The sequence below is a fragment of the Oreochromis niloticus genome, linkage group LG15 (assembly GCF_001858045.2).
Source record: "Oreochromis niloticus isolate F11D_XX linkage group LG15, O_niloticus_UMD_NMBU, whole genome shotgun sequence".
Classification (NCBI taxonomy): Eukaryota; Metazoa; Chordata; class Actinopteri; order Cichliformes; family Cichlidae; genus Oreochromis; species Oreochromis niloticus.
In genome coordinates, this window is record NC_031980.2 from 9,326,611 (window position 1) to 9,352,441 (window position 25,831).

Sequence of the window (25,831 nt, forward strand, 5' to 3'; positions counted from 1 at the left end):
CGATAAAAAAAAAAGAAAAAAAGAAATAACTTCAGGTATTAGATAGCATTTAGATAGTATTTAACTTTAAATACTTTTAAAAACAGCAATAAAAAATATGTTTTTATTTTAGAAATTGCCTTTCTTTCTTTCTTTCTTTCTTTCTTTTTATCATTATTATTATCATTATTATCATTATTATTATTATTATTATTGTTATTATAATTTTATTTCGATTCCAGTCTCAGTCCAACACGAAATAACACCAGCAAAAACCAGGTCACTCAAACAGTGCAGGTCAGCAACCTTCATGCCAACCACTCAAACAGAACTCAAACACCGCTCAAGGTAAACGGCTTGTTTGGTGTCCCGTTCCATTCCGTTGACCCGCAGACACCGAGGAAAGGGGAGGACTGTCAGAGATGGGAAAACACTCAGAGCTCTCACTCCGACGACGTTTCCGGGAACCGCTAATGACGTGTTCATGTGCACGTTCCGTCTCCACAGGCGATGCCGAAAAAGCCGGTTTGGTGTTTCTCTGTTGATGCGGCTCCTCCTCATGATTAGACACGATCTTCGTTGCTATGAAAAAATAAAAAATAAATGGACGTCACTGACGCGAAAGGGGCTGGGCGTCGCTATGACAACCAGGAATGTTCAACAAAACACTGGCGCGGGAAAGAAAGCGCAAAATCCTATAGCCTGAATTAGAGCCTTTTGACACAATGACACCTTTGTTTAGTCTTTATGGTTTGTTTAATGGGTCGAGAGCGCTTATGGTGCTTGTTTTGTGCTTGTTTAGTTAAAGAAGGGAATTCCCGGAAGACTCACGAGAGAGAGAAAAAAAGAAGAAGAAAAGTATGAATTGTGTTTCATTAAACTCATGTATCATGAATGTATCGCCTTTATTAAGAATAAACCATGAACAAAACTACCAGCAAATGTTGCTGACTTTGGTAATATTGCACGAAAGTCATGCTGCTTGTTCCACAGACCTACTTCTCAAGTGAACAGGATAATAAAAAAAAAAGTGCTGATGTCAGAGAACGAACAGTTATTAAACAGCAAATGCAGTCGCAATGTTGGCTCACCGTTAAGCCTGCATTTCATGAATTCGTTTCATAGCTTCTTACGTAAATCTTGAGGATTCCCTCTGCTAGTGGCTTTGGGGAAGACCTTTACAATTAACCGCCACCCCTCCCCATCTCCTGTCGTCGAGGAAACGTACACACAGAAAACCAGTTATCAGCTCGCTCTGCAGCTAAACACGCCCTGTTCTGGATTGCAGGCGAAAGGTACAAACAGTACCTGAGGGTGGAGAACATGTCACCCATGTCCTGACATGCAACGTTTATGTAGAGATATTTTAGACTGACTATGAAACAATTCCATTGTAACTTACTGGATATAAACGCATCTGGGATTAAGTAAGAAAAATACATGAATACAAAAATTAAATAAATAAGTAAATTAAAAGTCGGTTTACTTTAGAAAACGGACAGACCACAGAATCAAGTAAAAATTAATTACCCACCATTTTCTCGCTTATTCTTATCTTTATTTTTAATTATTCTTTGTATTTCGTGACCTACACATGCAAATGCGGACCTTCTGTGATTGTATGGATTGTCTCGCATTAAGTGTGTAACCATTTATCAAATTAAACACTTTAAAAATAGCCGATAAGTGAGTCAGTGAGTGAAGTTAGCGAGTACGTAAATAACATGTTATTTATATGCCAAATTTCAAGATGAATATCACAAAGTGCTTCACCACAAGCCGAAAGTTTGCACGATAAAACTGAGTTTCTATATTTCAAAAACATAAAAATAAAAAAGGAGGTGCGCGGCTGGGGGAGGGGGTTAAAAAAAACAGAAACAGATTTTTTTTTTTTTTTTCATGTGTTTGTTTGGTACATTTTGTTCAGCACAGACGCATTTGCATGTTTAATTGTGTCCTTGCTGTGTAGGACGCACTTTTCCTCACTGTTATCTCAGTTCTTTAAGTTTTCACAACAATCTCTGTTTGTTGTTTTACATAACGTCATGCCGCTGTCCGCCACTCTCACGGTGTATTTCCCATCAGGCCCCGCCTCCTTCACAGGATGCACCATATATGGATACCTACGTATCGGGGATCCCGCTCCGGAATATTCCATTTCTTGAAGACGAGTTTTAGAAATAAACATTTCAAATAGTCACTTATCACCTGTAAATGACTCATTCGTGACTCGTGCAAACAAACTGTATTGAATTTAAATGGAGCGCGAGGAAAAGTCGGTGTTATTACCGCGTTGTTAAGTCAGTGTTTTGGTGTTTTTTTTCCTTCCTGGTGTCGGGTGCACGGCACACCCCTCTTTACGTCAGCAGACAGTATATAAATGGCCCAGCTCGGAGAGTTGGCAGTCTAACTTTGAGTAGCAGAACAGCGACTAAGAGAACTGATCGGGAACAGCGCTTGAAGAGTTTTCTCGCAAACCCACTAAAGGACTATCCTGACCTCAAGTTTACATTCGTCCTTAGTAGAGTTTGTCCGGATCTTCTTATCTGCTTAATTTTTTTTCGAAAAAAAGGAACGATGATGTTCAATTTCAACGCGGATTGCGACTCTTCCTCTCGCTGCAGCACCGCTTCCCCGTCCGTGGACACTCTGGGATATTACCCGTCACCAGCGGGATCTTACTCCAGCATGGGATCTCCCCAGTCTCAGGTATGTCCGCTTAAACATTGTTAAATTTTTACAGCACGCTATTTCAGCTCAGAAAGGACCTGTTGGAGATTTGGATGTTTACTAAATTAAACTGACAAAACTTAAAAGTGATGTTTTCAGATAATAATAATGGTAATAATGAAAAAGGCTGGCTGGAAATTAAGAAAAGCACTCATTGAGTTTTGTTTTTAAATATGTATATATATATTTTAAAAAATAACTCTGACCTGCGCACCAAACAGTGCAAGGCAAGCTTCATTCATCCACCTGGAAACTCCATAGAGAGAGTGTAACGTCATAGCTGACATCATAAGGATATTTTTAAACCATCCAGCTTTTTATAGACCCTCCGTGCTTCATTCATAGACATCTTGCAATGCTGCCACCCCTCCTGATAATGTACTAAACGTCCTGACGATCTTCTCTTTTATTTCATTTCCTCCAGGATTTCACAGACCTGACAGCATCAAGTGCCTCCTTCATCCCCACAGTCACGGCCATTTCCACGAGCCCAGATCTTCAGTGGATGGTCCAGCCTGTGGTCTCCTCAGTGGCCCCTTCCCACGGAGCTCACCCTTACACCTCCAGCCCCAGCCCTGCATATTCAAGAGCAGTCATGAAATCTGCAGTGTCCAGGGCTCACAACAAGAGAGGCAAAGTGGAACAGGTAATTATCATTCGTTCATGAAGTGTTATATATAGTCATAGACTAAGTTTATTAAAGAGCAGGGGTCCTAACTTTTACCTTCTATCATGTGCAGATGACACCTGAGGAGGAAGAGAAGAGAAGGATTCGCAGAGAGAGGAATAAGCAGGCAGCAGCAAAATGCCGCAACAGGAGGCGAGAGCTTACAGACACTCTGCAAGCTGTAAGTATCCCATCAGACTTACCATCACTCATTAAAACGTGTTTATTGTCAGAGCTAATAGCAGAGCTATCCAACAGCCAAGCTGATGCAACTTCCTCCATTTCTCTCTCTTACAGGAAACTGATATCCTGGAAGACCAGAAATCCAACTTGCAGAATGATATCGCCAACCTGCTGAAGGAGAAGGAGAGGCTTGAGTTCATTCTGGCTGCCCACCAGCCCATTTGCAAAATCCCCTCTGAGCTGGGCACGGACTTCCCCCTGACCTCCCTCTCTCCTACCCATTCCTGCCACTCCGCTGCAGTGTCCACCCAGCCACAGATCACCGTCTCTCAGACACCTGCTATCGCTTCCAGCCAGCCGACCTTCACCTCAACCTCCAACTCCATCTTCTCCAGCACCAGCACCGCCCTCTCCACAGCCACTGTCTCTAGCAGCACAGTCAAGATGTCAGACCTGGAGTCCTCTGTCCTGGAGGAGTCTCTGGATCTCCTGGCAAAGACAGAGATGGAGACGGCACGGTCGGTGCCAGAGGTCGACCTGTCCAGCTCCCTCTACACGGGTCAGGAGTGGGAGGCTCTTCACACCTCAGCTAATACCAATGACTTCGAGCCCCTGTGCACACCTGTAGTAACCTGCACCCCAGCCTGCACTACCTTCACGTCTTCATTTGTATTCACCTTCCCAGAGGCAGAGACCTTCCCCACCTGCGGCGTTGCCCACAGGAGAGGAAGCAGCAGCAATGAGCAGTCCTCCGACTCCCTCAGCTCACCCACCCTGCTGGCCCTCTAAAAGACTGTACAAGAAACAATGATTCTTCCTATCAAAGCACACTTTCTTACATAGATGTGCCGATCACAGGGCTATGGAACAGACTTATATTAAATTATTTATGATTTTTATCTGCCTTTATCTATACTTGCCTATAACACCAATGTAGCAAGTTTAAAAAACAAAAACAAAAAAACCCCTCCCCGCATGTTTCAACTAATACCACCTAGTCGTTATATGAGTTCGTATATGATTTATATGGTGCTAGATAACATAACTTGTTGTTTATCGATGTGTGTTCAGAGCAATAGTTATTATTGATCCAGTTTGTTTTCTGGTTAATGGAATGTGAGAGTTAATATGTGAACTGTTTGTGAAATTTTAAAAAGAAAAAAAACAAACAAAAAAAGACGTGCATTGTCTTAACCATGGTCTGAGTGGTCTATCCGAAGTTTTCTGTGAAAACATTAGTCCTTTTAATTTATTAAATTTATTTTTTTACACATAGAGGAATAGAGAAAGAGATAGTAAAGAAGAATGTTGTTTGTAAGTTATGTAAATAAAAAGATAGTGATATTTCAATTCAATCATCTGTGCTGGCTGGGTGTGTTGCTTCCTCTCATGATATCCACACACACACACACACACACACACACACGCATTTACATATTTATTCAGTTCAATTCAGGTGTATTCATCAGTCACCTCATGGGGCAAGGACTTTGCGACAGCGGGAAGGAAAAACTCTTTTTAACAGGAAGAAACCTCGCCCCATGTTTAGGGGAAGAGAGGCAAAGGAAAAATAATTAAAGAAAAGATGAAAGAGAAAAATAATAAAAGAAAAAATAAAAGAGGGGAATATTCTCAGGAGTAGTAAATTAAAAGCATTTCCAGTAAAATGCTTTCAAAAATGATTAAAATAATGCTAAAATTAGCTTATATAAGGGATAGCCATCTTTTTTCCCTGCACCTCCACTTGCTCTATTTATTGTTCCGCCTGTTGCCAGGGTTAACTATGTCAGGGGCTCTTACGTCAGTGCGTTCTTTCCATTTTTTTAATCGCAAGCCGTGCGCGATGACGTCTGGACTTCCGTGCCCAAATATAGGGCTTTGCGAGGAGTCTGCTGCTCGCTGCCGCCTGCCAACAGAAAGTAACCGGGCAGCTCGGTCAGCGCTTTTTTTTTTCCGCTAAAACAGATATACGCTCTCTTCTCTCGGCTTTTTTCCCCTCTGCCGGTCTCATAGAGGGCCGATTTAACCATCGACATCTCTGCTAAAAAGAGGAAAAAGGCTTGCTGCACACTGCTTTCGTAACCGATGCGACACGTTTCTCACATCCAACCCTGTGCGCGCGCACACACACAGACATACGCACGCGATCTGTAGTTGTGCAAGGGAACTCGCAAGAGGATCTGAAAGCGACGTTTTCAGCCACAATATACGCTGGTTTAATTAATTCTCCTGCATCAGAAGGCCCCCGATTCGCCAAAATATCACCTCCCACAGAACAAAAGACGTGCGAGTTACAGCATAATTCGAGGAAGAAAAAAAAAGGAAAAAGACGAGTCCTCAGAAATACTTCATAAAGGCACAGACAGCAATGTCGACCTATTAAATGAACTTCTGCATGAGCGATAAGGGTTCATTTTTATTTATTTATTTATTTTAAGTGGCTGTATGCTAAATATGCATCTTGTTGAAGCACATCTGTGCCAAGATGGATGCTGATTTGACAGCATGGCATCCAAATGTCATTTGTTAGTTAAAAAGGTCACATGTAAATACCTGATGTGGAAGATCTAGAAATGAAATTTTCATATAATCTAGTATAATCTCCCCCCAATCCCTTACCCCCATAATTTGTTTATGCAGTATGAATTAAAACTGAAGGTCTGGGGGGTGGGGGGGCATCTATTGCCTCATGTTACGCATGAGACCATGAATGCAATAAATACATCACTTACGCAGTAATCATTGATCATTTCAGATAAATCTCGGTGGTGTGTTTTGTATGTGTGTTGTTTTTCCACTGGCATCTCTGCAGACGAATTATTTGGCTTTTATCGCTCCTCACTGTGTCATCAGACCTCTCCCGTCCTTCTCATCTTGTCTGCATGTCATTCTCTCACCTCATTTGCTCATTTCACCTTGTACCACTATTTCATCATGTGCAGAATCATCAAAAGGCAGGTTGCCTAATGGCTTCACACAGGAAATGCGTGGTGCGTCTGTGTAAAAGACAGGCTTGGTGGAAGACTACTGTCGCACAATAACCAACCAACTCTGACGTTGGAGGCCTTCCAGTGTGGTCACACCCTTTTTTGTAAAGCCACGCAAGATGTCAGCAGTTGTTGCTGCTCTGCTTCCTGGTTTCAAATGAGGAACAAGTTTAATATCACTCAAAGTACTGAAGTAGCAAAATATGGTGTTCTTTATGAGACTGACTTCTATAGGGTTTCGTGCTTTGTCCTTGTACTGCTGTTGCATAACAGCCTATTTCTCAGTATCTGTTTTCCTTTACTCTTCAGCAGTACCCCCCCTCTTTTCCTCAATAAAGCTTCCATGTGCGACCATGCGGCATCTAATAACTCTGTCTATTAATACCCCTTTTGCCGGCTCGGGGAGATGGGGTAGCTGCAGAAATAGCAGGTGCCTATTGCTTCTTTTAACATCAGCATCAACAGCAGTAAAATTAGACCACTGTGACGCCAACCTGCGTCGGTGCTGCAACCCAGGGGAGGAACCAGGCAGCATACGCCTGATAGAAAGAGAGGAGGAGGAGGAGAAGGAGGAGGAAGGGAGACAATGATGAGGATGAGAGGATTGCAGGGAGGGAGACAGACAGAGATCCCTGCCTTGGTGTAATTGTGAGCACAGTGATGATGAAACAGCTGAGTTCGCCTACGTGCCACACTGACAACAGTTCAGCTTGGCTTGGCTTTGTATTCACAGAAAGCCGTCCCCCTGATAGCTTTCTGCTGCTGAGAAGGGATGTAAAAGCTTTTAACAAACTACAAAACATCAGTCTGCCACTCATGGACGAGTAACAGAGCAATAGCTAACTCAGAATAACACTTATAGTGATCAATGTTAAGCACACCCAGTTTTATCCAATTTTGCCCTGACACAACTCTTTGTCTGAGTTATTGTGAGTTCGCCTGAGGCCCTTTTTTTTATGATGAATTACTGCTGTGTGAATGTGTCTTCTCAGTAATTAGAAGTGATAAGGAGCATAACTCATAAAATGACAACAGCTAGTTAAAGGGTGTGTGCACTTGCGTCAGCAGGCTTGTTCTTTAAGGAAGTGTCTGTTCTTTGGAGTCAAATGAAATGAAATTTTGGAACCGTGGCCAAAGGTGACAAAACGGTTGCAGTCAATCAGGTGTAAGATTCCACAGGAAGGTCTCATCTCACTCCTTGAAATGTTTAATTCACAATCAATAAATAAATGTGCCCAGAAATGGTTGAAATTAACAAACAGTTAGAAGCAAATAATTTTTTTTTCTGAACAAGTGTGACTTTCACACTTAAAGAACAGCTGAAACTAATTCAAATACAGGCTACTCATTATCGTTGGATGTAAAGTTTTGTGAATTTCATTTGTAGCCTAAGCTCCTCTGCGGCACAGAGGAGTGTGTGTGACTTGCTATTCTTAGAGGTTTTGACGCAATAAGCTACAAAACTGGAGGGATTTCTCTATCCAGTAATTACTGTTCACCTGCTGCCAGACTCCCCACTCAGCAGCGTGTCCTCTTCTTGTCTCATGGGATCAGTAACTAGGATGTTTCCCTGGAAACTGGACAGCTCTATCATATATAATTGGGTAATCCCTGAGCTGCTGACAGAAAAATAATAGCGTTTGGGATTTTCAAAAAGACTCAAGCAAACACTGAATGTAATATGTCTGTTTCATAATCCAGATCCAGCGATTACAGGATGGAGCTGGATTATTAGTAACTGTAATGATAAAGGGATTTCAGTGACAATATTTAGATATCAATAAGCAGATTGTTAAAAGACTTCTAACTCTTCTCTAAGACTGCTATTTATTCAGTGAAAGGAGTTAAAGTCCCTGATCGATCTATTGTGCTTCTCTCTACCTTGAACTGGCTTGTTTGCACAAGCCTTCCCACGCTCTGCCACTAACATTAGTCTCAGATATATAGCCACTCTGACCCACTAGGGGGCCCAGGTTAAAAATATTCTCTGGTCTGCAAAAGACTAACACAAGGATTTTCTGAAAATGATAGCTCCCTCAAAGGAAAGCTGAGAGTTATTTTTGTAAATACAGCTGCTGCTGTGTGAGTTAAAGTGCGGGGTTCTTGTTGTTTACTGCACATCCCATATTTCCAGTCTTAATAGGAAACTGACCACCAATCTACAATTCGTCCATTTATCGGCTTATTCCATTTTGGGCAAGAGGTGGGCACTGAGTGGTGCTAGTCCAACAGAGGGCTAACAGGGAGACAGAGGCAACCATTTAGGTCACATCCTTTTAAGAATCATAAAAATCCAGAACCATTTTTGTCCTAATGACTGTTAATCATTGCTCTGTGAACTGCAGCTACAGCTCTAGGCTCTGCATATCTTATATTGTGATAGGATGCTTGAATAAATGAATAGTGATGATCTTTATAATGATATATTTAGCTTATTGTGCAAGGTCACCTTGTCTCCGTACCCAGGAAACTCCTTTTTTGGAGTGGGAGCACTCTACAGAGCAAACAATACACCTGATGTAAACACTCCATCCCACACAAGACCACTACCAGGGCAGGGGTAAAAAAATTGTACTTTGTTCAGCAAAGTAATTTAAACTTAATGGTCCAAGCTTTTCGACTGCATCTCAGTGAATTATTTAAGGCCAGATAAAATATACTTTATTTATCACAAAACTAGGGAAATGCAGCAGCCAACACATTAAAGAGAACTTGTAAAAATGACTTCAGTAAAGGAGAATAGCTCAGTTAAGCAGAAAAATGGAATTTAAATAAATAAAGGAACCTAAAAAGATAAAAGTCTAAATAAAATACAATAAAAGTAAAAGTAAACAGAAATGAAAAAGCAATGTGTAAAAATCTTATCATAAAATAATAATACCTATTATAAAGATGAATAAGAATGAAACTTATATATAATAAATAAAATAATATAATAAAACTATATCTAGCTAGCTATCTCACTAAATGATTACATAGTGATGATACTAATGTCAGAGCATGGGTGTGCTCTCCAGAGGGGCATCGAATGGCACCAGCCCCAACTGATGCCCCCCTATAAATGATTTGTGCCCCCTAAAATGAGGGCATTGGATAACATTACTGTTAATGTTATAATCCCCCAAATCAGTAGATATATAATTCTAAAGGTGCCATTCCACATAATGAGTACACTTACTTTAGTTACTTCAAAGCTTTAAGTAACTAGCTTAAAGCTTTAAAATTTAAACAATGAACCTGTGCACTATTAAGCTACTTGATTAGGATTTTAACGTTTAGTTTACTTTTGCTTAAGTGAAAAGTCTAAATACTTTTTTCCACTTTGAAACAATGTTATCCAGTGCAAGATTATGTTTAAGTTAATAAATTGGATACAGGTATTCATGTGAGCCTAAAAATCATGTTTTCTACACCAGTTTTCTACAATGATTTTACTTCTGATGAAATATTCTGACTTATTGGTACCTCTGTGCCACGGTTCTTAAAAAACCTTGGAAACACGCCTGTGTCACAGCGGTCATTTCCGTCTCATATGCAGTGTTTGGTTAAAACACACTGGAAAGCTTGAAGAACATTTCCTACAGATCCTTCCAAAAGGCTTAAAAACAAAACAAAACAAAAGAAACCAGGTAGATTTTCCTGTCATAAGTAGGAGTAAGCTGTTCCGCTATCAGTGAGTGACGTTAAAATGTCCAACCTTACAGCAGAAATAAACATGTTTACAGCCTGGTATAGAAATGGTTTTGGTTTTTCAAGCTAAGGTATCTCTCTTAACAAGACCTGTGTGGCTGGGGCGGAGCTAGAGAAATTTTCTTAGGGCAGCACGAGGGTGGCATGGAAATGAGATGGGGTGGCAAAATCAAAGCCATTTCTTTAGACACATACAGGTGTTACATTCTGTAATATACATTATATATATATGGTGAAAATACATCAAATGCAATAAGTATACATGTTTCATATAAACAATAACAATAAGAAAGTCTATAACTTTCTTATTGGTTTTATCCCAAATCATTAAACATTTCAGTTCGATCTTATGTACTGTACAGCCAACATAATAAATAAGCATGTAGCTCAATAAGCATAAACTCCAGAAAGCTACACAACATGAGGTGGATCAGTTAGAAATGCAAGTCTAACTTCTCTTTGGCACTTTTTTGTTACATGCTTAAATTTACAAATAAGGTCAGAAATCTGTACTGTTAAACACTACTGACAACAAGATATAAAGCCAGTTCGACACTACGGGTAACACATTTTCAATGAGAGGGTAACATTTTGTAATATAATAAGTTTTAGTATTTATATTCAGTGTAAGTTGTAGCTACGGTAAAAGTGTTCATGCTAGCTTATTTTTATAAACAACACTGTCATATGCAAAACTATGGTTGCACTAGGGATGGCAAGGGATTATTTTAGGATGGCACACCACAGTAGATCCGCCCGTGCCTGTGTGGTTGCTTTATACAATTTATATAATCATCATGTTAAGGCAGGTCCTGAATACCAGAACCAGCCCACCAAAGGTTCTGTTGTAACCCACTGAATGGCTCTGCAAAATGTGACAAGTGGAAAGAAGAAGGGTATAAATTTCATTGTTTTACTAACAACAGCCTTAACCTGTTAGACGCAAAAATACGAAGAAAATAAACCAATAAAAAAATATTCAACATGTACATGTTTTTATTGTTAGTATTCCACTAAATAACAAGTAAATAATAAGTTCCCTTTTTTTTCCTTTACGATTTTTTAATGTTTTCACAACAAGCGCACAGTAAAGTTTGACTGATAGGTGAATGCTTACTAGGCTGCTGTCTGCTTTGAACCTCTCACGTCTCTGTAACTGTCGTCAGTAACTGAACTGAACTTGTGACCTTGCGTGTGCTGTTGCTGCCTTCATGAAATTTTTAAATGACATAATCTAGCAAATAACATGGTTTGCTACGTAGTTAGTTTTTTTTTCGTTTTCCTTTTCATTTGATCTGCGTGAACTTGACAAACAGTGCTAAAGTCTGAGCTCCAGTTTTAGTGAGAAAGAACTGGTTTTAGCCAGGAAAAACCCTGCAACCTAATACAGTATGCTCCAAGAGGAAATTACGCACTTCACTTAAATGCTCCGTTTCCGTTTATGACCAATATACACAAAAAGTAAATCTCTGAGCAGTTGGAGTTGTGATTAATTTAGGAAAACATTTAGCAAATAGCTCAAGAGTTGTAGTCATTCCTCTGACACATTGTGACACACTTGTATACAGTATGATTTAGTCACGCCGAAGCACTAAAGCACTCATTTACCATCTGTTTTTGAGTATATCTTGTAAATTTCCCCATGTTTAACATAAATTTTTTTCCCCGAGTGTTTCCTTATCTTTCCCTCTTCTTTATCTGTGGGGTTGATTATATTTGGTTTGTGAAATCCAAATATCTGATGTTTCAGTGTAACCAGTGTAAAATGTACTGGACAATGCAACGAAGTGGCTTATTGTGTGCAGAGAGTTGAATATTGTGACAGTATGGGGTGGAAATAGAGAACAGTTGACTCTCTGCTGGAGAATCTACTTTTCTACTTCATATAATAACGCTGTGGAGCGTTATTATATGAAGTAGAAAAGATTCTGTTGTTGAGGGCTTCGCTAAATAGAATATAGAAAGTGCTCCACTGCTTGCCCAGTAAGTGGTACAGAGGGTAGTCAGGATTAGCTTACACATGATCAAAGGATGAAGAAATCCTCCTTCACCTTTCACTGGCCAAAATTTTGATTCGTCTTCTGTTGCAGCTGCTGTCTGTTTGGTGTCCATGCCATCTATCATTGATCGCTGCCTTTACACCAATTTAGAGTTTTTCACATATGCTTGTACCAGTCTCTCCCTGTGTAGATGATACGCTAGCAGATTTCTTAGGTGTTGAATGCTTTGTGGTGAGGGCTAACTCTTTTTGACCTGAACAGTTATTTTTCCAACAGCTTAGTCATAGAAAAGTCTTGCTGTGATTCTTCTGGTGGTTTCTGTCGAGGTAGCAGTCCTTGTAAGCATTTTAATCACCTGAGTGCAAACCAGATCTGCAATGTCATGCCTACTGCAAATGTATCCTTGTCTTTGCACCAAAGTTATAAAAGTAAACCGTAACTTAACAAAAACCAGAAAACTAAAACTAGGTGCAAAACTGTTTCAGCTACTTTAAAATTTTAATTTAAAGCTTATTTCCGCCACTCCAATCAAAACAAAACAAAAAATATTTCTTAGAAAAACATTTCTTGCCATCCATAAATCAAAATTTCAACTCACTAACTCAAACATCAAGAAAATTAACTTAAAACTTGAAATGTCAAGTTAAAGTTGAAATGTTCAGATAATAACCCCAAATTTTGAAAAAAGAAAAAAAGGAGAACCAGGGTTTGTGATTGGCAGATACCAGTTTCTATACAAATGTCTTTATTTTTAGTTTTAGATATAGTAGATATGCTGGACAAAAGGTTTTAAACATGTGCTGCGAGGCAGGAGGAAAAGAGGAAGAACACAGAGAAGTCACTTGCCTGGACAAAGTGTTTATATTGTCATATGCTTTATTCTGAATTCCATGAATATTACACTTAACCAGTTGGCTAGCCTGGGTACAATAAATAAAATAACTGTAAAAGGGCTAAGATCAACTAAAATGAACAAAAAATAAAACACTTTGACCTCACCCGAACTTCACGGACGTAGGATCTGCAGTTGGAGTTCCACGTCCAGGCCAGCGGCGGCGCTGGAGTGCTAAGGGAGGCCGGTAGTGTGAGTTGGAAGTCGGTGTTAAGCTGGTTGGCTGGCACGGTCTGGTTGGTCGGTTGATGGTAGCCATGGCTCGAGTCGCTGCGCTACTGCTCTTACCGGTTCTTATTGAATCGGTATTATCAATTTCCTTCTTTTTACCGGTCAACACTAGAAAGTGTTTACGGGAGGAGATCCACAAAGACGTGCTGGTCACGGGGGAGTATGAAATAAGCGAGCAGGCGAACACGAAAACTAATCTGAAGGTGAGCGCAGACCTGCTGGCTAGCTACCCTCACCATTACCAAGTTTGTTGTCGGGGCCGAAATGGCTTCACTCTGATTTTTAATGACCCGATGCATCGCTTACAAGTGACTCTCGTGGCTATATATGTTAAATTGAGTAATTTCTGCTGCGAAAATGTCTACTGTTGTTAGCATTGTAGCTACCCCAGGCCCAGAAAACCTCGGCTTCCTGGTTTTAAAAGCTAATTAGCCAGCTGGCTACCGTCAGTGCTCGCCAACACTCCCGTTCAGGTTAATTTGAGGGGTAATTTACTTTTTAAAAAAATTAGTTAAGACACCCCTGATACTAGTGAGCACTCGCTGTAACACACAGTGCACGTATTTATATTAAAACACTGGAGAAACGACCCTGCCGGAGATTTCGTCTGGGCTCTGCTGCTGTTACACGTCAGTCTTAGGGTCCATTCAGCTGGCAAGCACAGCCTAGCCACATTAGCACATTAGCTTCCAACACGTCAGTGATGGTTTGTGTATTATTTAAATGAAGGTGTCAAAAGATTTTACTCGCATCAAAGAAAATGACCGATATTTATACTGTTACAGATTGCACTGCGTCCTCACGAAGTTATTTTTGGTTTTTTGGTTTTTTACTCCCCTCATGTTCTAACAGCTGGCAGTTTAATGGCTTGCATGGGGTGTTGCAGCCTTGCATTTTCAGACACAGCCACTGTAAGGATGACAAGCAACCATCATCGCAATCTCAGCCTATAACTATCTAGAAAATGACACAGTTGAAGTGTCTGAAATCCTCATGTTGGTGTCATAATAATACCATTATTAGTGATAATACTGGTGAATGATTTAAAATTCCCACATTAAAGAGCAAAGTAATTCAGTATTGATTTAAATAAATATTTCAGTTAATATTCTGCTGTTTCTTTGGCTCTTGACTGTTGTTTATTGCTTTTGTGTATCTTTGCAGATCACAGACTCCTCTGCCCACACTCTTTACTCCAAGGAAGATGCTTCAAAAGGAAAGTTTGCATTCACCACAGAGGACTATGACATGTTTGAGGTTTGCTTCGAGAGCAAATCGCCCATGGGTAAGCATGCCAATCCCCCCTCCCCATGTGTGTTATGGACAGCTGCTGCTATTCACACACGCTTGGTTTTATGCCTTGGTCACTGTCAAATCGTCTGATTAACCACTTAACCCACTGTCTTCATCCAGTATTACTTATTAGTTTTAGTAGATTTTTGCAGTGATTTTGGGTTATATCGATAGATGGTCATGGATTTGTATGAAACTGAAAAATGTAATTAATGAAAATGATTAATAAAATAAATGAACGCAAATGATATCTCAGCCACTGTTGGCCTATAAGGTGGCTGGTGACAACAACTCGTGCTAAATGTTCAACTTGACATAATGAACAACTGAAAGACTACATTTACTCATTCTTTTCGTTATGGGGATTTCTACATTTCAGATAGGGGGAAGAAATAAGAAAGGCAGAAATTATCATCATCACATCAGGCCAATGTTTCAAAATCCGGGCATCACTAAATGAATCAAGTGTCTATACGTTTTATGTATTGATTCCTATTTGGACAGTGGCTGTTACGAAATTTTAAAATGCTTGTCTTTTCTGGTGTGTAAGTTAATGATTTTTAGTTCAAGCTTCACAAAGTGCTGTAAAAGAAAACAGTAAAACTGTATTCTTTTACAGCACTTTGTGAAGCTTGGTAAAAAAAAAAAAAAGTGCTAGAAATTATGAATTATATAAATGATGCTCATTTTAAATGTTTCAGTGAAATTGAATATGATGATTAAAGTTTTTTGCTCTTTTAATCAGGAACTGGAAGAGTGCCTGACCAGCTGGTCAATCTGGACATGAAGCACGGTGTTGAGGCCAAAAACTACGAAGAGGTCAGAATCAGTCTGAAATGTTTGTTTGTTTTCATATAGATGATGCAGATGGTGTCTTGGAGACCAGGTCAGTAGGTTTTCATGAAGCAGCCTACAATAGCTTCACTGTTACATATAGGTTTAGTCTCATGTTAATCAAATGTTATGGAAGCATAATCTGGCAGTTGTGACCTCGGTGCCTCCTTTTTTAAAACTTGTCTTTTTTTCTGGAAGTACTGCTGTAGTTGCCTTTTGTTGAAGGACAGTGTTGACGTCAGGGTGCTTTGGTAATGTGTGCGGGAGGTTCCCTGGCTTCACATCATTCAGTTTTTCTTGTATAGGGACGTATTTTGTGTATCATCACAGTACTTGGGTGCCCTTCTGAAAATTTATTACCACTAACTGTGACTGCCTTAGGCAACACTTTAAAAATTTAGGCGTGATAAAGAGCTTCGAGCTGATGATCAGTCCTCCCTCCCCACCCACATGCAGCGCACAAACATTACATGCCGTTCTTTGCGTGTTGGTGGATGTTCGGCGAGACTTCCAAGTGGGCATTCCTGTTTGTGGGTAGCTGCAATTTCAGCTCCTCCCACCATGTATTCACCTACATAGATGGACATGTTACTCATTGAACAAATTTGAAAGCTGTTCAGTGGAGGGCGTAGTTAAAGACACTGGAAGAATTCCTCACTGTTGCACAATACTTGAGAATTTGTGCTTAGCAGAGCCAGCTGTAGTGTGCTGCGTTTTTGATAATTTGGTAGCTCACGGGTTTTTTACATCCAAGGTCCTAATGGCTGAGTGGGCCTTAAAAATAAATAAATATATATTTTACTTTATTTATTTTTGTTTCACACGACTAAAGGATGCATAGAGAAATTAAATAGAGACATTCAAACCTGTGTTTTGGGCAGTTTTCCAGGCCTTTCTTGCACTGACAAGAATTTGTTCTAGTGGCTTACATCAAGTCATGCACAAAAAAACAAACAAACCAGGAGCTGCCACATAACCAAGAAACTTTCTGACGCAACACACAGCAAAAAAAAAATGGGGTGAGTGAGTTCACACTAGTTGAGTTGGTACACGTCGTGCATTGATATCATAAAACGCTGTGGTTGGTTGTGGTTGCGGAACAAGGCCAACCACACCTAGGCTTTTCTCAGGTGCAATTGTTCACACCACAGTTCAGATGGCAGATTCTCATGAGCCTGTGTAAACAGGAATGCTTTGGCATACACACGACACTAGACTGACACCTGCTGGACAAATTATTAATAACAGTTCTTCTCAAGCTGTAGTACAGCCTTCTCTGCCATTTCCCTCTGATCACTTTCTTTTGTCCCTCCAGATTGCCAAGGTGGAGAAATTGAAGCCTCTTGAGGTTGAGCTCAGGCGTCTGGAAGACCTCTCGGAGTCCATCGTGAATGACTTTGCTTACATGAAAAAGAGAGAAGAGGAGATGCGGGACACCAATGGTAATACAACCCAGCACATACATAGCTATTCAGTAGCTCTCTCACTGAATTCAGTTTAATTTTATTTATATAATGGCAAATTACAACAACTGTCACCTCTAGGAGCTGTATTTTAAGTTAAAAATCCAACAATCCCAAAAATGACACAACTCCTTATAAACTTGCACTTGGTGACTGTGGGAAGGGAAAACTCAGATTTAGCATAAAGAAACCTCTAGCAGAAGCATTGTTGGGCTGGAGCAGCCATCTGCTGCAAATGTTCCTTTGTTATTGTTTTCTTAGGAAGTATCTAAAGACGTCAGAGTAAAGTTGTCTGCTTGTAGTGGTTACTTCAGTGATGAACAAGGAGTATTGCATCACTGTCCTATAACATGGCTACTCTTTTTTTCGCTCACCTGTCTACAGAATCCACCAACACACGCGTGCTGTACTTCAGCATATTCTCCATGTGCTGTCTGATTGGGCTGGCCACATGGCAGGTCTTCTACTTGCGGCGTTTCTTCAAGGCTAAGAAGTTGATCGAGTAGAGCGACCCGCTCCCAGCTCCTTACCTCACCGGACGCTGCCTGACGGTCAGCCAACACATCCAAACATCCACCCTCCTTGGACTAGCTTCAGCAAACAACAGCAAGTGGGGGCTCAAAATCTAGTTTTCAAGGCTGAGAGAGAGAGTACCAAGGTTTTCTTCTGGGGAAAAATAAAAAATAAAACTAAAAAAAATATCACCTGCTTATTTAGTGGTTGGAAACATGAAAAGCGCTGTAGGGAGAAATGCACTGTAAGACATGGGAGATGTCCGTCTCTGTGGTTGACATTTCTGTCTGCACTGTTTCGAATGTTGCAGCTCACTGAATAAGAACTTGTTCCTTCGAGCGTTCATTGAACAGCAATGTTTGATTTTGAGCTCAGTTTGAATGGATGTGCCATGAGCGAATGTCTTTTGCCCTCCTGTTTATACACTCATTCTTTGCCATGCCAAGTAAACTAGATCCTTGGTGCCCTTTTATCAAGTGAAGGCTCTTTGAAAACACAGTTTGTTGTTACTCTGATGACACAATTGGCAACCACTGAACTTCTGTGTTTTGTCACTTAATTTGCATACATGTCTGGTAGCTAAATTTAACTGTTTAGTTTTTTTTTTCATATTGTAATTACCACTTAGTTCTTTCAACTGGTAATTTTCTTTTTCTTTTTGGGGGGTTGTGAGTTGTCAGTAATATTCTTAGTTGTAAATTAGGTCATTTCTATGGGCTCTTGCATAGAGTTTTGTTTCGGAACATTAACATCACCTATCAAATGAAGCAAGGAACCAAAAACCTTGTTCCTAGGAAGGAATTTGTAACATCCTATGTATATGGTTATGAGTAAAAACACCCTCCTGATTTCTATTATACAGTTTAGATATATATATATATATATTTGTGAAAGCTTCTCCTGTCAGAGTGCAATGGACGGAGGTGTTGAAATGTAAAGCTATCCAAGCATTTTCAGTCATAGGCCCTTCTTCTTGACACTGGTAGAGCTAATTATTCTTCTGAAATTTCACAAATATCGGTTCCCAACTACAGTATGTGCAGATCCATCCAACATGCTTCTTTCCAGCAGAATTGTTTTGGCTCGGGGTGGTTGCAGATTGTTTTTGATGGGGATAAATTAAAGCATCTGTCATGGGGTACATTTTTAACAGTGAACATTGTGCGCAGTCACTGATTTTTATGTTGACTGATTAAATTTTGTAAATTTGTGTTGGGCTTTTATTCAATAAACTATTGGATGGATTTACATTATTTTTGTTTTGTCCTTTGAATTGCCTATTTAGGCATGTTTGAGAAGTAGGAGACGCATGTAGAGTGCATGTGCTCTCATTGGCTGATTTGTTATGTACACCTGCTCAACTGCCAAGTAGTGCATGCATCTAATCAATCACATGGCAGCAGCTCAGTGCATTTAGACATGGTCAAGACAACCTGCTCAAGGTCAAGCTGAGCATCAGAATGGCAAAGAAAGGTGATTTGCGTGGCTTTGAATGTGGCCTGTTTGCTGGTGCCAGATGGGCTGGTCTGAGTATATCAGAAACTGCTTGTCCACTTGAATTTTCTCCACACAACCATCTCCAGGGTTTCCAGAGTGTGGTCTGAAAAAAAGGAAAATTTCCAGTGAGCAGCAGTTCTCACAAGTTGGGTGAAACTCCCTCATTGATGCAAGAGGTCAGAGAATGACCAGATTGTTTGAATCATTTTTAGTCATGTTTTTATTGTGTTTTTACTGTTTTAAATACAACAGAAACCTCCATTTATTTATTTTTTTCCTTTCCACGTTTCCAACATGTTACATATGCATGTTCTGTATTGTTTAGCTGTAAAGAAGGCTAAAGAGCAACTTCTGCTCTTATTTCACATGTACTAATGCTTTATAGCAGTTTTAAACAACGCCTGTTTGACTACAATGGCAACTGTCACTTCAGTTAGACTGTCATTCTTCTGTTACTGCTGGTTGATTGAAAGCAAATAATAGCTCAAAAAACCACTTGTCACACCCAAGGTATTCAGAACAGCGTCTATGAATGGACAACATACAGAAGCTTGGGAAGACCACACCAGGTGTATTTCCTGTCTGCTAAGAAGAGGAAACTGAGGCTAAAGTTCACGCAGGCTCACCAGAATTGGACAAAAGAAGATCTGGAGTAAAGAACATGAAAACATGGATTCTGTATGCCTTGTATCACAGGTTCAGGATGGTAGTGATAATGTAATGAAGTTGGGGATGTTTCTTTGGCAGCACCTTGTTGAATCTTTGCCACAAAGAATTAAAGCAGTTCTGAAGGCAAAAGGGTGTGCTACTGAAGTGTGTTTATGTTTGTTTATGACTGTTAATGAATCTGCTGAGTGCTACAGTTTCTAACATGAAGTCATCATGTTAAAGTGACTTGGTGCTTTCATGTCTGACACTTTCCAGTAGCCTAATGTTTAGATGTGGAAGTCACCTTTTAAATTTATTTTTTGCCAGATCAAAGTGAAAAAAAATCAATTAAATAATTTTAGTAATAAACAATCTAGAAATAGACTAAAATTTAGTGGAAAAACAGAATTGCTAACAAATTAAAACCAAGCTTTTAAACCAGAAATCCAAACATCCCATCACCATAACAGCGGTTATCTAGGTTGGCTAGAGAACATGCCTCACTAACCTATTAATCTCACTTTTTACAACAACTGTGCTGATCACAAAAATTCTGCTGATCATCATAATGACCAGTAAAATTTCTTTTTTTCATGCCTTAAAGCACATGAATAATGATCACTAATGAGTAATTAGTAATCAAACTGTCCAGAAGATCATAACCATCTAAACACAGCTAGGATGCATGCAACACAGCGTATCTGAAGAAATGATGGAGCCATTAACCTCATGTGGAAGATGCTTCAATCCAAACAATTTCCAATAGATTGGACCTCTGCAGTGAGAAGAGGCAGATGCCATCAAAAGATAAAAGGTGAGCAACTGTGTTGTTGTCTTTGTGTTTTGTGAGGCGATACTTTAAAATGTCTTATATGCATTCAAATAAAATGCTTGTGTCTAAAAGAAGAAGGCTGACAGTCATGACTGTTACTGGAAGATAATACAGAGACGCCAGGGTGTACTTTAGTTAGAGATTCCATTTATAGTTTGCCATCAATTATTCAGACTCCCAGATCAGCGCCAGAGGATACCTGCACCATAATCACTATCCACCAGGCTCAATACAAAATCATATGATTGTGACAGACAATAACCTCAACATTAATTTCAAGGTGATGGAATATCATGGGACTGCGCTCTATTATCGCTCTGTTATAATCCCCCTGCATAAAGCAACAGTCCCATTCTAGTGAGCCGCCATATTCCGAGAAAATATATATTACTTATAGTTAGTAGAAATCCAAGAAAAGTCAGCAGTATTTCAATGGCTTAATATCAAGGCCAAACTTCCACTCAGCCTCAGACTCAAGTAACCAAGGGCTGCTTGAGAATATAAACAGCTGACAAGGATACAAAAAGTTAAAAAAAAAGAAAAAAAAAAAAAGGGAGATGATTTATTTTGGCTTCAAGCATCATACTGAGCCACATGTAAAATCCTACTCTTTAAGACTGTTTTCCAACCACTGTGCCCGAGAAATGATCAGGAGTACCCTGGAAGATTATCTGGTTCCACCTGATTAGTACACTAAGCGATCGGCGTGAGTAACTGGCAGAACAATTACATTCTCTTCCACTAGAGGGCAGTACAACCACCTGCTCTAATTAAATGGGTTGCCAACTCCGAGTAAAATAGAAGATGACGTAGAGAAAATTACATTGTCAGTGAGACAACGCAGCGCGTAATAGCAATAGATAAATATTTGAAAAGAAAAAGTAGTCAATCTGACCTGGGTCCTGGAGAAAATTGCGACCCAGACGAAGGCCGTAGCATGAGTAGTGATCAGAAAAAGCAAAAAAGGTATACTGGGGACAAACCGAGCCAGTTCCGCTATGCCTGGTGCGCGGGGGGAAATTATCAATATGCTTTTTGTGACATTTTTGTTTGGTGGTGTGCCGCGTGATTTTTCTAATGTGAAATATGTGCCATGGCTCCAAAAGGTTGGGAAACACTTCTTTAGGAAATATATGTTTTCAACAGTGCAGTGTGATCACTTTCAATGACAGTCTGACAATGACAGGAAGAAGAAAAGCCTCTTGTGATGGGTTTGTGTGTTATTTATATTTTAATTAGTTGTATATCATTTTTTAAAATTATTTTTGTTGCATTCAGTATGTATAAATTAACCAGGAGTGCACTACATCTAATAAACTGTCAACTTTGTGTAAATATACATATGTTTCTACAAACCTTATTTGAGACCAAACGAGCAGCCCGTTCACTAATTTCTCAATTAAAATGTTTTAACGATGCATAGACGATAAATATGTACTATTTTTATTGCTATGATAGTAACTATTAATATTACTATAATTAATCTTTCTTGCGCAGTTTCCCATTTCTCTTAAAAATCTACTTCTTTTAACCTCTCTTCGTTTTCATCCAGCATCTACGGCCCAAAATGGCCATAAAAAGGAATATTTGTCAACAAAGAATTAAATTAAGCACAAAGCATTGACCAGAAAGGTGTATGCTTTAGCTGAAGCTTGTTATATCTCCAATGTATACAGAGCATATTTTCACAAATAGCAAGCAAGACTTTTATTATGGAATCTAATTTCTGCCACTAGGAAAACTAAAATTAAAAACGTTTCGTCTATAAGTCCAAAGATGGAGTTATTGTCTCAAAATTTCAGCTTATGTACTCAATCTTCTGAGAAAATAACTAAAAATTGATCAAATCCATCCATCCATCCATTCGCTTCCGCTTATCCTTTTCAGGGTCGCGGGCAAATAGCATATATGTTCAAGGTATTAAGTCCAGGTTTTGAGATAATAACCCTATTTTTTTATTTGTGTTTTACGATATATAAGTAATAATAAAATATATATATATATATCGTTGTTTTACATTTCACTTTCAGACTGTCATTTTACTGTAGAAATGGGAAATTGTTGTAATTTCAACCCACTCTACTGTAACGCACGTGAAGCGGCAGACCAATCAGATGACGGCGAGCCCACAGCCACCCGGATGTACTCCTGAAGTGCTTCCTCGTCAAAACACTGGCATGGTGGAACTATTGAGTGACTCTAGTGTTACAGTTACAGCTTTTTAAACCAGCTATGCCGGGCCCATACAAAGAAACAGACCTAACCGAGAGGGTTGAGGCGTTCCTGTCCGACCTGAAGCGCGGGGGGACCGGGGCGGGACCTCTCCGGGGCTCTGCGGAGACAGCCCGAGAAACGACAGCCCTGCTCCGCAAAATTACAGCCCAGGCTCGGTGGGGCAGTGCAGGTGCTGAATGCTGTTTATTGTCGACACAGTGAAGCTAACTGCAGCGACAGCTGCCATTGTAGTCAAACAGGCTTTGTTTTTAAATCTGGTATAACGCTGTAGTACATGAGAAAAAGCTTTCTTTAGCTTTCCTTACAGCTAAACAATACAGAACATATATATGTAATATGCTGAACATGTGGGGAAAAAATGGAGGTTGCTGATGTAAAATCATACACAAAAAAATATTCTATCCTAAGATTTTGGTCTTTTACAAACATCTTCTCGATTTCAGGTGATCTGATGGAAATAATCCGCAAAGAGGGGAGGAGGATGACAGCAGCCCAGCCCTCAGAGACCACAGTGGGTAACATGATCAGACGGGTGCTGAAGATCATCAGAGAGGAATATGCCAGGTGAGGACGCCAAAACGTACCATTTTCAAAAAAATATTTGCTCCTTTTTAATTTTATAGCAACGTGTCCCAAAAAAGTTGGGACGAGGAGAACAAAAGGCTGGAAAAGTAAGCAGTACCAAAAGTAAACAGCTGGAGGAACATTTTAAAACCAATTACGTGAACTGGGAACAGGGCATTAACATGACTGGGTATAAAAGAGGATCTTAAAGAGGCAAAGTAAAGTAAAGATCGGCAGAGGTTCACCAGTCTGCAAAAGCCCTCCATAAATTGTTGATGAATTTCAGAATAATGTTCCTCAGTGTAAAAATGTGAACACTTTGAATATCACATCATGAAAAGATTTTGAGAAACTCGAGAAGTCTCTGTGCGCAAGGACCAGACTGAAAAACAGGACTGGACGCCTGTGGTATTCAGGCCATATTCAGATGGCACTGCATTTAAAACAGACATGATTCTGTCATGGAAATCACTGCATGGTATCAAGAACACTTAAAGAAACCACTGTTTGTGTTCACCTGTGTTCATCCACAAGTGTATGTTAAAGCTATACCATGGAAAGAAGAAACCAAATGAAGTGAGTCAAAGTGGAAAACTCTTCTGTGCATCATCAGTGCTGAAAACTATTTACATGTTTTAGAGTAACACATGTTCCCATTCAGATATTGGTAAACTGCATCTTGTACAGCAGTGTGGCTCTGTAGTAGAGGTGCTTTGGCTCTGAGCTTCCCTGCCTGCAGTCCAGACCTTTCACTATCTGGAAACATTTTATGCGTGTTGAAGTAAAGTAAATGTGACAACGAAAACCCGGGACTATCGAACAGCTAGAATCCTCCAGCATCCTCCAGCAGCTTTTCTCTTCATTTCCCAGATGTTTACAAACCATTTACAAACACGTCGCCGTCCCAGCCTATTTGAGATGTGTCGCTGCCCTCAAATTGAAAACAAACTAATGAGCTGCAGTTTCAAGTTTTTTCTTCTGTCCCAGAAAACCATTTGACCTCACAGTAAAGTTGAATCAATAGGCAGCCTTGGAAGCAAGTACGATCGTACCAGAGATTAAAGGATGAGAATATATTCCTTAGAAATACTTAAGCTACAGACGGCTCAATTACTTTGTGTTTTTTGTGAGATTTGTGCTTAGCTGTGTTTTTCTTTCAGATCTCGGGGCAGCAGTGAAGAGGCAGACCAGGAATCCCTCCACAAGTTGCTGACATCTGGGGGACTCAGCGAGGAGAACTTCAGGCAACATTTTGCTCCCCTCAAAGCCAACGTCATCGAAGCCATCAATGAGCTACTCACTGAGCTGGGTAAGTTGCTTTATAAACAAGATAGCGTCAGTTTTTATTTTAAATCACTCCAATTCTTGGTGCCCATCATTTTATTTTTCAGAGGGAACGACCGACAACATCGCCATGCAGGCCCTGGAGCACATCCACTCTAATGAGGTCATCATGACGATTGGCCGCTCGCGCACCGTGGAGGCCTTCCTCAAAGATGCTGCACGCAAACGCAAGTTTCATGTCATTGTGGCAGAGTGTGCTCCTTTCTGCCAGGTAGCTCATCTACATCAGTCAAAAAGGAAATACTAAATGTCTAACTTTAGATAGAAAACACATCTTATTTCTTCGCCTCCCAACAGGGGCACGAAATGGCTACAAACCTCTCAAAAGCTGGCATCGAAACAACTGTGATCACAGATGCTGCCATATTTGCAGTCATGTCTCGAGTTAATAAGGTACTTAACATTTTAAGGAGACCTTAGCGCAGTCATGTTAGAGCATGCAGGTGAACTTGTGTCATGATCTTTTTACAGGTCATCATTGGTACACAGACAGTTCTAGCAAATGGAGGCCTGAGGGCCATCAACGGGACACACACACTGGCCCTTGCAGCCAAGCATCACTCCACACCTCTGATTGTTTGTGCTCCCATGTTCAAGCTCTCACCTCAGGTAAGAGATTACTCCAAAGTCAGAGTTATCTCCTTTCAACCCCCATAAATGATTATACTCATACTTCTGTGAACATGATATGTCATATTTCAGTTTCCAAATGAAGAGGATACCTTCCATAAGTTTGTCTCCCCACATGAGGTGCTCCCGTTCACTGAAGGTAACATTTGCAAAAAAACTGACCTCAACCACGTGCCCACGTTTGGAAAATCCTTTTCAGATTTGGACATATCCTCTTTGTCATTTTTTTTTTTTTTAAATACCTCACATTTTTCTCTTCGTATTTCAGGTGAGATTCTCTCAAAGGTGAATGTGCACTGTCCTGTGTTTGACTATGTCCCGCCCGAGCTCATCACACTGTTCATCTCCAACATCGGAGGACACGCACCGTCATATATCTACAGACTGATGAGTGAACTTTACCACCCAGAGGACCATGAACTTTAATCGGTGTATTTAACAAATAAATAGAAATGAATGATTTTGCAGTGTAGTTTGTGTCGCCTTTGATGTGGTTTCAGTTTTTGTACCTTACAATAAAGAGAGAGCTGTTAAGAACAGCTGAGGTTATTGTATGCCATCAATACAGATAAACGCTCATCATATCATAATGAATAACACTGACTTCCCTTTAATGGAA

At 40.0% G+C, this 25,831-nt stretch overlaps 3 protein-coding genes across 3 annotated transcripts; all 3 read left to right on the forward strand.

Annotated features, from left to right (window-relative positions):
• Nucleotides 1-2,376: 2,376 nt before the first annotated feature.
• Nucleotides 2,377-4,914, forward strand: fosab (v-fos FBJ murine osteosarcoma viral oncogene homolog Ab). The gene is made up of 4 exons (XM_003455595.5): nt 2,377-2,688; nt 3,134-3,355; nt 3,450-3,557; nt 3,674-4,914. Exons 1-4 carry the CDS (start codon nt 2,557-2,559, stop codon nt 4,346-4,348), a joined length of 1,137 nt encoding a protein of 378 aa, XP_003455643.1. The 5' UTR covers nt 2,377-2,556; the 3' UTR covers nt 4,349-4,914.
• An 8,395-nt stretch (nt 4,915-13,309) lies between these two features.
• Nucleotides 13,310-18,715, forward strand: tmed10 (transmembrane p24 trafficking protein 10). The gene is made up of 5 exons (XM_003455594.5): nt 13,310-13,562; nt 14,524-14,644; nt 15,398-15,471; nt 16,802-16,928; nt 17,334-18,715. The coding sequence occupies exons 1-5, from the start codon at nt 13,377-13,379 to the stop codon at nt 17,453-17,455; spliced, it is 630 nt and encodes a 209-aa protein (XP_003455642.1). The 5' UTR covers nt 13,310-13,376; the 3' UTR covers nt 17,456-18,715.
• A 3,843-nt stretch (nt 18,716-22,558) lies between these two features.
• On the forward strand, nt 22,559-25,684 carry eif2b2 (eukaryotic translation initiation factor 2B, subunit 2 beta). Its single transcript, XM_003455593.5, has 8 exons — nt 22,559-22,843; nt 23,118-23,238; nt 24,399-24,547; nt 24,630-24,793; nt 24,880-24,975; nt 25,054-25,191; nt 25,285-25,351; nt 25,481-25,684. The coding sequence occupies exons 1-8, from the start codon at nt 22,672-22,674 to the stop codon at nt 25,636-25,638; spliced, it is 1,065 nt and encodes a 354-aa protein (XP_003455641.1). The 5' UTR covers nt 22,559-22,671; the 3' UTR covers nt 25,639-25,684.
• Nucleotides 25,685-25,831: the final 147 nt, after the last annotated feature.